An 11,511-nucleotide genomic window follows, 5' to 3' on the forward strand; every position below is an offset into this window, starting at 1 on the left:
AAATGGGTGTCCACAGGGCTTCATGCAGAACTCACTAATGTCACTCTTGTTTTAACCATAGATTTCACATGTGGCTTTTGTTTCTTTGTGTTTGTTTTGTTGTTGTTTTATTTGTTTGTTTGTTTTGGTGTGGCGCATCTGCTTAGCCAGGGCTTCTGAACTTTACTGAGCCTGTGCCCTTTTGTTTTTCTCTATAGGCTATGTAGCTCTGATTATCTGGAACTCACTATGTAGATCAGGTTGGCCTCGAGCTCACAGAGCTCCACCTGCCTCTTCATTCTGAGTACTGGGATTAAAGGTGTATGCCACCATGCCCAGCTGAACCGGTGCCTTCTTATCTTCCTCTCTATTTTATCCTTCTCTAACCATGTTCCACCCCCACTTCACCACTGCAACCAGTTGGCACGAGGACATTAATCTTCAATAAATTAGCATTTAGAATAGCTATTCACTCTGAAGCAAGAGAATAGCCTCTGCTTGCCCAAGCTCCCCACTCCACCTTTCATCTTAGCATGAACAAGCTTTTGGGGAAAAAAAAATCATAAAATCAGAACCACACGATAGACTTGGCATGATGGTAAGTGATGGCCCCCTGTGAATCACTCTGTGGCTGCTCGTCTCTGTCCCTAGTGCCACAGGGCCTTCTAGCTGTCTACGTCTCCGGGAGAAACGTGAATAGGCAGACACAAGCAAGCTTTGCAGACTAGGTTAGAGCAGCTGCAAATCTGGTGCTATGTGAAAAGTATGAGGCTCAGCGCTACCCCAACGCCCTCCTTGTCTGCTCTGTCCTAACGCATTGCCAGCCCTTCAGAAAGCACTCACCTGGTTCAAGAAAATTCCAGTTGGAAAAGGTCACAGCCTGCTTTACTCCCCGAGCAACGGCCCAACTGTATTCTCCTCGGGAGTCAGCGTCTCTCAGACCGGTCCAGAAGTACTTCCCAAGGGACTTATCGTAGTTCTTCATCATATCATTCAAGAATTCCTGCTCGAACCTACAAAGGACGAACTGGCTCAGAATTTTTGAAATAAAAAGCCCCTCGCCCCCGCTTTTTTTTTTTTCCCTTAGGAGGCTGTTTAGGCTAAGTCAGTTAAAAGTTTCCTACTACTGTGTACTGACGGTCACACCTGCCAGTGATAGTCAGGTTGCAGTTCGTTCCGAAAGGAGCCTCGTTCTCATAAATCTTGTAGCAGGTTTCTCCATGTCTCTTCCAGCCCTAAGTCAGAGGAGGAACACCATCACACGGTTTGAGACTTAATGACAGCCCCTGGCCCCAGACTCTGACAAAATCGTCTTCACCTGAGGGAGCAGAGGACATGACTGTCCTCACCTGGGAAGGCTGCAGCTCGGTTTCACAGGTCACCTCTACATGACTGAGCTGTGACATAGTGCTCTTTGCCCTTTCTCCATGACCCACACTATTGCAGCTGTTGGCTGGATGAGTGTTCAGGAAGAGTACTGTCTTGGAGGAAATCTAACTATCGGCATTGAGGGAAGGAGCCATAATCTACGTGTTTATAGGTAAGCGTTTTCTTTCCATAAGAACACCAGTGTGCTATGATTCTCATCCTTCTCATTTTTTTCTTAAATGTAGGAACAGAAACCGGTACTTTCACTTTCCATGTTTGAATTGTTTAAGCTTCAGAGATCATCTTTTACCACAGAGGGATAATTCCGCTTCGGGAGGGCACAGAGGCGTTTCACCTACCTCATCTGGCGGACACAGTTTATCAGGCTCTGCATCCTTAGTTATTTCTCCCTTTTTCTTGCATACGTATCTGAGTTTCTTTTCACAGGACTGGACTTTCCACTGACCTAACTTTTAAAGATGAAAAAAAAAAAATAAATCCTTACCAAACAAAGTATTTGCCAAACGTTTAGAATTAAGTCACGGTACCTATGGAGGGGTTGTGGTGGGGGGAGCAGGGAAAGGTAGTGTCTGAGCCTGCCATCTCCACGACACACTGTGCACAAAGTTCCTTTTCTTATAAGCTTAACAATACAACAGCCAAAGGACATTTAGACAAGAAGTCCAAGAGAGAAGAACCCTCCTAAAGCTGCCAGGATTCTAGTCGTTTCCCTGTGACCTGTCTGAAGGTTGTTCACAGATTAAAATCTTTGGGACACAGCAACTAAAGTCTGGTCACGTTTCCTCATCTGCATAAGGATGGTGGTGGAGACGAGAGCTACTGCTCAAGAAGTGTACGGTCAAAGGTTTCTTTCAACTCTACTCCAGTCTAGACATCAAAAGTGCCTCTTTCAAATAGGCTACATAAACTTGATTTTGCTTAATTGGCCTAGTTGCATTGCTTCTTGAAACTAAATGTTGATGGCTTGACTGCACCCAGGGTCACTTTTGAATTCAGGCAGGCTGTGTAGCTAGGTCTGCCCTTCACCCTTCACTTTTCACTTTGGATGACGCGCCGAGACATCTTGGCTTTTAAAGTAGGGCACCAAGTGTGACACTTCTAAAACACGTCTTTGCGATCGGACACTTCTAAATACGCACACAGTTTGACACTTCCATTTAAAGTCCCTCTAGATGTCTGGGTGACAGTTACCCTGATTACCAAGAGGGACAGCTGCCTATAGGAAAGAGATACAAACAAAACTAAAAGAGGTGTTTGAATCCTTCTGTGCTCCTAGCCAGAGCATGCTCAAGCTCTGATGAGCATTTAGCAAGTTACGTCTCAGCAAAAGATGATTTTCTGAACGAATCTAACCCAATTTTTTTATATAAATATTAAAAACCACTTAAAAATTTTTTTTATTAAAAATTGAACTATTAAAAAGTGTTTTCCAGTTAGCCTCAAATCACGACTAATTCAAAACTTAATCAGAGCAGAAAAGAAGACTTTTTCAGGCTGAACCATGGTTACCTGCCAAACATCAACCGTAACGAGCAGGAAGGCTGACTGGGGACTTGGACCCTTGAAGAAAGCAGGCCATTTGACACAAGAGTTCTAAGGAGTCTGTGAGTCTTTTCCAGACTGCAATGGGTGCTTAGGCAGCGAGCAGACTGCTCACTCAGTGATCAGCTCTCAGGGTGACAACCTACGGGAGGTTACCTTTTCCTTCTCAGCTTGCACACAAATCTCTTTCCCAGCACAATGGTAATATTATTATTAGCGCTAACAACAACAACAAAAAGACTATAAATAAACTACAGGAGGTATCCTACCTTTCCTAAATAGGAAACACAGTTGGGAGTCTTATTGTAGGGAACACTCGGCTCATTCTCATTCCAGTACGTTAGAGTAACTTCCGTTCCGTCCGACCACTGGAACAAAGCCGGGCTGTTTGTGTTCTTAAGGCCCGTCCATATTTCTTCTTTGACATCTAAAAGAAAAGTGTTTCCTTTGCTGGGTTTTGCTCCGTTGTATGTTATAGTAGGCATGGTACTGACTTTTACGTGCTGATAGGTAGAGTGGGGGCTTGGCGGTCTTCCTTAGTCGCTGACTAAGGGTGTTGATGAGCAGACAGGGTGGGTCTCCAGACCTGTAATGTCCCTCATACTTCACACAGAACACACAGGGAGAAGAGCTGCTCTGGGATATGCCAGTTGAGTGTCACTCACATCTGTCGTGCACAAACTCTGCTTTATGGGTGTTAGTGAAACTCTATAAACACAGTCACAGATACTCCAGTCAGAAATGTACCCTGTCCACTGTTGTGCTGAAATGACTACTGTCTTCACCCGGACAGCAATGGGCGCCATGCTGGCACAGAACAGGTACCTCCCCTGCCTGCCTCTAGGAAGAGGGCCGAGTCTAGGATGTCTTTGTTTCTCAGTCCAGTTCCAGATAATCACAAAAGCGAAAGGATCATCAAGTAGGTTTTTAGAAGAACTTAAAGAGGATTTGGCATAATTCTGGGCAGAGGGAGAGTGTGTGATGAAATAGTGGCCATAATGCAGAGAAATGAAGATGAAACAAAACTGATACTTCAGTTCCTCATTTTTCCCAGCTACCTTTCAGGAGCTCAAAAGCCACATGGGTAGCTACAGCACTGGACAAGGTGGGGCCCGGGTCACGCCCATTCCCACTGAAAGGCCCCTGGATGTGCTCCTCCTACTGGGCAGACTGAATGCCTCGCCCTCTCACTGACAATAGGGAGATTTGAGATGCTTTAAACACCTAACATAAGACGTTTAAAACAAAGCAAAAAAACTCACCCCCACTATGGAGTTTCGTGACAACCACCTCCACGTCTGCTAAGGAGTGCATGCTGATGAGGTCTGCACCGAAGGCTTTGCATTTCAAACGTGCTGCATCCCAGGAACCACTTTCATTCCCCAGCAGATAGCAAAACCCATTATTTGGCAGCCAGCCCACGTGGCAGTGGGTATCTGAGTACGTCCAAACATCTGGGGTGGAGGGGAGGGGGAAAGCATCAATTTTTATTCCAGTAAAGACAGATCCATTTTGAATCCACGTCCCTCAAATGGTTCTTCCTTGAGTCACAAGCTTCTGGAAAACGGGGAGATGTGATGTCCGCTATCAGAGTGACATGAATTTTACGCTGTGCTTCCTATGTATCTGGCATTATAAGAAGTCCTGAGGAGATTCAGGCACGAACTGTCCCTATTCTGAGACACATAAGGTATGTGGCCGGACAAGACTATTTAAGGGGCATGGACACGGTCGGGGAAGGGAACGACTTTAGTTGTAATAAGTGGAAGACGGGTGTGGAGCAGGCCAGGTCGGAGATTTGGAAGGTCACCTCCACCCACGTCTCTGAGAGTAGGCAGACTCAAGCCTTCTTCTCTAATGTGACCGGCTTGGTAAGTGGATGCTTGCTAACACTTACTATTCAATAAAGGGCAGGTAGAGATTTAAGGAGCGGGATGCGGAATTCGTTTAGTACAACCTGGGGAGAGGGCAGCAAAGGAGGGAGGGGAAGGACAGAATGGCTTCTTTAGAGCCCTTCATCCGCTTTGAAAGACCAGTGAGTCTCAGACCATGGTGAAGAGCATCCAACCTTTCAGAGGCAAAGGGCTATTACCTTCATTAGCAAAACCAGAAAGCAGTTTTGTTATTCCACTTATCCAGATCTTCTTGGAACTTTTATTTTATTTTATTTTATTTTATTTTATTTTATTGTATTACAAGCAAACACAGTCATCTTAAAAATGTGAAGGGTTTTTTTTTTTGCAAGATAATAACTCAATTAACTTAGGCTCTAAATGGCATTCATTATTACTATGGGATATTTCAATTATGGAGAGAAACAGAGAGAAAAACCACATGTAAATGAACTCAAACCATCATCCACACATTCTAGCTTTATCTCCACAAAAACATATGTTCACAAAGTTACAATGATGGGTAGGCATATCATTTCGTTCTGCTCTTTGAATTTTCCTGCTGGCACAGTTGTAATAGGCACATATTATGGAAATGCCACAATTTATTTAATAATGGCGACTTCAAGATATTTATTTATTCTATCATCAGTTCTCGTATATTCTCCCTCGTGCGGTATCTCTATTATGTTTTCTGTTGTATGGGCTATATTTGGTAACTTGGAAGACAAATGTTCATTTCTTCCTACATTCCCCTACATTATTCTATGCAACTATTTTTTAAATTGCTCTATATTCCTTTTTTGGATACGAATTCAGTGCTGGGGAGATGGCTCAATGGGTAAGAGCCCTCACTCTGCAAACACAGAGACCTAAGAATCTGAGTTCCAATCCTTACTATTCCAGAACGAGAAAGGTGGATCCTGTGTGTGTGTATGTGTGTGTGTGTGTGTGTGTCCAAAGGACAACCTAAGGTGTCACCCTCAGGAAAGTCATCAGCCTCCTTTGAGGAAGTGAGATAGAGTCTTTCATTAACCCAAAGCTTATCAATTAACGTAGACTATCTGGACAGTCAACCCTAAGGATTCTCCTGCTCTGCCCATCTCCCACCACTAGCACTGGGAGTACGAACATACACAACCATGGCACTTTAGCATGGATTCTGGGGATAACAAACAAACAAACAACCATTAGCAGTATCCAGTGAAGGAAAGGGGAACAGTTATCTGGTACGAATTTACTTGAGTTCACAGAACTCTGGCCTCATTTGTACACGTGAGGAAGTGGGGGGCACACCTGGGAGCTCCACCGTGTTGTTCAGCGGCTTCTTGCAGACGTAAGGCTGCTGATATTCACAGGAAACACTTTGCCACATCCCAGACTCTGTGTCCATTCTCGCACAGCTTGACCCACCGATCCCAGGTGCAACGGGCATACCTTTAAAAAGACAGATTTTCAAGGAGGTAGAAGGAGGTTAGGGACAGAGTGGACTTAAATTTATTCAATTTCATAATTTTCTGTCTCTATGAAGGCTCATGGTATGGTTCAAACTTTCAACTAAACTGAAAAGTTATAGGCCGCAGTGAGCAACGGCACCCTCACTTGTCCCTCTTCTGAAACACGAGATGGAGGAGCACGTTCTGATCCATCAGAGCTAACTCACAGCAGAAAAGCAAACCTGCCTCTGCTCTACAGCTGCTTCCACCACACACACCTGTGGCCAGAGCCTCTTAGTGGGCATTAAATTTACCCTAAGGCAAATATTTACAACCAGACAGAAATATTAATGTGTGGTTCTGCCTTGAAGACCTTAAATATAAATTTAAGGACTGGGACTGTACCTCAGTAGTACAGCACTTGCCTAGCATAGTCTATTTTTGACTCGATAGAGCATCACTTTGTTTACTAATAAAAATAGTTGACGACAACATCATGGCTGTTTTATAATATTCAATCCATTTCTTTTCTATGTAGGTGGAACACTGTTATTCATGTTATATCATTCAGGTTTTAGGTTTCAAAAGGTTCCTCATCTTTTCTTTGCAGAAAGAGCTTCTGGCTAAACAAGGTGTTATTTTTTGTTGATTTTTTGTTGATGTATTTATTTGTGTAATAAACTACATCTGTTGTGTTCTTAGTGTTTAGGTGTCATCGTGTGGAAGTAAGGGATTTTTCTCCATTAAGGGCAAGCTGAAGACTAACTACAACATTGGGAGTCAAGACCCTATGGGATGTAGAACAACTCCTGGCCATGCTGTAGGGGTCATTCTGTTTTTACTTTAAAAACACAGGGATGCCCTAAAGCCCAGGTGAAAATGGTCCATTGCCCATGGCATGGCTAACTTGGCTGAAATAACACCACAGTTGAGAATGTCTGAAAAAAATTCTGACGAAGCAAGCATGAGATCTGACTGCACGGGAAACTTTCATAAGCTCTGGATGAGTAAAAAGGCCCTAGCTTTTGAATCTTTTACTCTGTTTACATTGCTGTGGACGAGCATTTACCTGGATCCCAGTTAAGAAATTTGAGTGGCTTGAAGTCTGACCATTCCCAACCTCTTGCAGAATAGAGCTGATTCAGTCCAAGCCAAACAATTCTAGCAATGTCCTCTTTTCCTGTAGGAATTACATAATTTGTTAATTGAAAGTTCATCTTTTATACAATATATTCTGGTTACGGTTTTTCCTCCCTTGACTCCTCCCAGAGCCTCCCCACTTCCCCACCCACCCAAGTTGACAAAAATAAGCATATAAAATAATAATGATGATAAAATCAAAATGAAGAAACCAGAATAAGACAAAGATGACAAATAGAAGAAAAAGAGCCAAAGAAAAAGCACAAGACACACACATGCACACACACACACACACACACCACACATATACATGCACGCACACATGCATGCACATACATATATGCAGAGACACATAGAATTACATAATTTTTAACAATGACAAAATTATATAAATCAAAGTAGGTTTCTATTGATAGTCAAAAAACCACAAAGTCTTAACTGAAACAGGAATCTCACTAGGACTGTCTAGGCAACAAAGGCAGGCCATGTTAAGAGACAACAAAACTTCATTTTTTTTGAAAAGGTCACAGTCTAATAAATTTGTTCAATTCTGCTTTCCCAGTGTCCAGTTCTCCCTCCTCTTCGGTAAAAGAATGCTCCGAGTGGCGGTTTCACTATGTATTTTCAGTCCTTACAGAGAAGGCTTACTGAAAAGCAGGTTCCATCCTCTGCCCAGAGTTTGAAGATCTGATTGTATCGCAAACTGACAGGTCAAAGCCATAAAACTATAAAGCCCATATTATTTGCCAGGCCTATGAATACAAAAATCAAAACCATAAAGTCTTTACCTCATAGAAAATTCAGTTTAGTGGAGGGGAACAGCTGGGGACCCCTCAAACAGAAAAGCATTTCTGGGTTACAAATATGTATGGGAGCTGTTTTCATGCCTCTATTATGTTGTGTGTTCAAAGTAGATATGAGAGTTTTACACACACACACACACACACACACACACACATACACACACACACTTGTTGTCAGGAAGACATATCCTACAATCTTATTATTTCATAATCAAAACCATTAGGAAAAGAAGGGAAGGGGACAGGGAAGTATAAATAATTTCAACAGTGAGATTAGTTGCCCATATGCTACCTGATGTGGATACAAAATATGGATGTGCCCATGCTTGTATGAGTCCTTACATAATGAAGAAAGAACAAAAAGAACATAAGGATGATTGTAAGGATTTTTACTGTGGTGGTCTGAATAAGTTTGGCCCCCATAGACTCATGTGTTTGATGCTTGGCCCATAGGGAGTGGCACTATTAGGAGGCATGACCTTGTTGGAGTAGATGTGGCCTTGGTGGAGTTCATGTGTGACTCTGGGCATGGGCTTTGGGGTTTCTTGTGCATAAGTTCTACCCAGTGTGGAAGAGAGCCTCCTCTCTCTTGGTTGCCTCCAGATCAAGATGTAGAGCTCTCGGCTCCTCATCCTGTACCATGTCAGCCTATATGCTGCCATGCTTCCCACCATGACGACAATGGACTGAACCTGTTAAACTGTAAGCCAGTCCCAATTAAATGTTGTCCTTCTGGAGGAGTTGGAGAAGGGACTGAAGGAGCTGAGGGGGTTTGAAGACTGGAGGGAGCAACAGTGTCAACTGGCCAGACTCCCCAGAGCTCCTGAGGACTGGACCACCAACCAAAGAATACACATGGAGGGACCCATAGTGCTGGCCACATATGTGGCAGAGGATGGCCTTGTTGGACATCAGTTGGAGGAGAGGCCCTCGGGCCTGAGGGTGTTCAATGCCCCAGTGTAGGGGAATTCCAGGGTGGGAGGACGAGAGTAGGGGAGTGGGGGAGCACCCTCATAGAGGCAGGGGCAGGGGGAATGGGATAGCGGAGTTTCCAAAGAGGAGACCTGGAAAGGGGAAAACATTTGAAATGTAAATAAAGAAAATATCCAAAAAGAAAAAAGAAAGAGAAAGAAAGAAAGGAAGGAAGGAAGGAAGAGAGAGAGAGAGAGAGAGAGAGAGAGAGAGAGAGAGAGAGAGAGAGAAAAGAGTTGCCTTGGTTATGACTCTTCATAGCAATAAAATCTTAACTAAGACATTTACCATCATCTAGGAGGTCATGAACCTGGAAAGAAAGACGTTATCAAGACCATGAGGGAAGAATTTGAAAAATTAATTGAAGGCCAAGTAGAAGGGACAGAGCAACTGACGAAACGGTCTATGAATGACAAGGGGAGGCTGACAAACACTAGGATGGGATCTTCATAAATTTGTTGGACATTTTCAGCTGAAAATTACTTAACAGTTTCCTAATTACTCACAGGGGAATATGTCTATTATTACAGCATGTCCCTATCTATCTCCCTATAAGGTGCCTATGTGTATGTATTATAGACTATGGGAATGACACAGAGAAAAACCATATTCAGTCTCTGAGGACCTTTCAAGGGCGACTTTGACTATACCTAATCTTTGCCTCCCTGACGACTCTAGAAGCCAAACGTGTAAAGCAGGCCTTTGGGGTCTTGCAAAGGAGTTTCGTTAAGAAAGAAGGAGGGAAGCTCCCAGGACCCAGACATAAGCGTATCTTCAGTGGTGGATGTTTATGCTGGGTGTTGGCAAATGAAAAGAGTCAGCGTAGTGATTGGGATGGGGGCGTGGGAGAACAGCTGGTAAGACACAAAGGTCTTGGGGAAAAGGAGGAACTTCTGAAGGAGCTGGAGGGACCACAGTCTAGATACAGACAGAAGTATGGGGCTGAGAAAGTCTGCCCACCTTTCCCAAGGAAGTAGATGGCAGCGATGCTTTATTGAGTAAAGAGAGGGCAGGCGTTCCGTTAGAAGCCTTGAGGAGGTTGGGCAAGAACTGTGGATTCTTCCTTCTCCTTTTCCCCACAAGCTCCTGCAACAGTGCTAGAACCACTACAGAGCACACTTGAAGATGAAATCTGATGCACGGTCCCCCTTGTTAGTAAAAACAGTTGGTTTTCCAGCATTCCAACAGGAGTCCTAAAACCTTCTATTTATTCCTGGTGCTGCCGACTTATCCATGTCCCCTGATATTTCGAATGCTGTTTGTATTCGCTTCCACCTTCCTGCCATGGTTCAAGCAGGATACTAGGGGTCCCTTCCTATCCACTACAGATTCAGCCACACCCTTCCTATGACGGTTTTTCAGATAACCCCCCCCACACAGGACATAATTACTGCTGCATAACCTTGGTGTGTACCTGCAGGCAGCAAGGACAGACTAACATAATGGGATCTTTTTAAACTAAAGTCCCTGATTCGTCTCCTTACTGTCATTTTAGTTTGTATTGACGTCACTGGAATTATAAAATTTAAGTTTTCTACCACGCTGGTAAGCCAGTGGATGTAAATGAGAAATGGGTACGTCCTAAATGTACTTGTCGGGTAGACACATAGGACAGAGACGGCTTATGTGGACCATCAAGAGCTGGGCTTTTTCTTTACTTACAGCCCAGGTAACACTTAGACTGTCTTGCAGATGATTGCAAGCAGAGAGCCTTGGACTGAAGGAACAGGCAAGTTGTTTGCTCTCTTTCCTTCTTTTGTCTGTTTTTAATTGGCACATAGGAACCATATGTGTCTGTGGGTCTGTGTGAAACTTTTGATGTACTTCGTGACCGAATCAGGGAAATGGGCACATTTATCACTTTAAACACTTATCTTTTCATTGTGATAAGAGCAGTCGGAATCCTCTGCAGTTATTTTGAAATATACAATGTCTGACTGTCAACTACCATCGCCTACCTCATTGTGCAAGGGAACACCACCACTGCGCTGTAAATGTTACTTTGTGCCTACTGACCGACCTCTCCCCATCCCCCTCGCTTCCCTTCCTGCTGCCTTCGAAGCCTTCCGTTCCCACTCCTCTTAGCTCTTAGGAGATCAGGGGTTTAGATCGCACTTACGACTGACAACTGGTGGTGTTCCTCTTTCCGTGCCTCCCCTTACTTCACCTAGCATAATGTCTGAACTGTCACAAATGCCAGGAATTTCTTCCACCGAGTATATGCCAGTTTTTCTTTCTCTCACTGGGTGGTAGAAATCCTTGTCGATTGCTGTTGGTTATTTATGGCAGTCACCCTGAGCAGAGCTGCCATCAACATGCAATAGCGGGCATCTCCTTGGTACGGGCATCTCCTTGGTA

At 43.9% G+C, this 11,511-nt stretch overlaps 1 protein-coding gene across 1 annotated transcript in view; it reads right to left on the reverse strand.

The window, feature by feature from the left end:
• The window catches only part of LOC110318338 (CD302 antigen), a 135,231-nt gene that overhangs the window by 104,741 nt on the left and 18,979 nt on the right, over window positions 1-11,511 (reverse strand). Inside the window, exons 5-11 of the mRNA XM_029536802.1 lie at window positions 7,308-7,418; window positions 6,099-6,239; window positions 4,173-4,364; window positions 3,180-3,337; window positions 1,707-1,817; window positions 1,126-1,214; window positions 823-992 (exon numbers count right to left, since the gene is read on the reverse strand). Of these exons, the coding sequence (XP_029392662.1) occupies window positions 823-992; window positions 1,126-1,214; window positions 1,707-1,817; window positions 3,180-3,337; window positions 4,173-4,364; window positions 6,099-6,239; window positions 7,308-7,418 (972 nt within the window). The remainder of the gene's footprint in view (window positions 1-822; window positions 993-1,125; window positions 1,215-1,706; window positions 1,818-3,179; window positions 3,338-4,172; window positions 4,365-6,098; window positions 6,240-7,307; window positions 7,419-11,511) is intronic.

Source organism: Mus pahari, chromosome 3 (assembly GCF_900095145.1).
Source record: "Mus pahari chromosome 3, PAHARI_EIJ_v1.1, whole genome shotgun sequence".
Classification (NCBI taxonomy): Eukaryota; Metazoa; Chordata; class Mammalia; order Rodentia; family Muridae; genus Mus; species Mus pahari.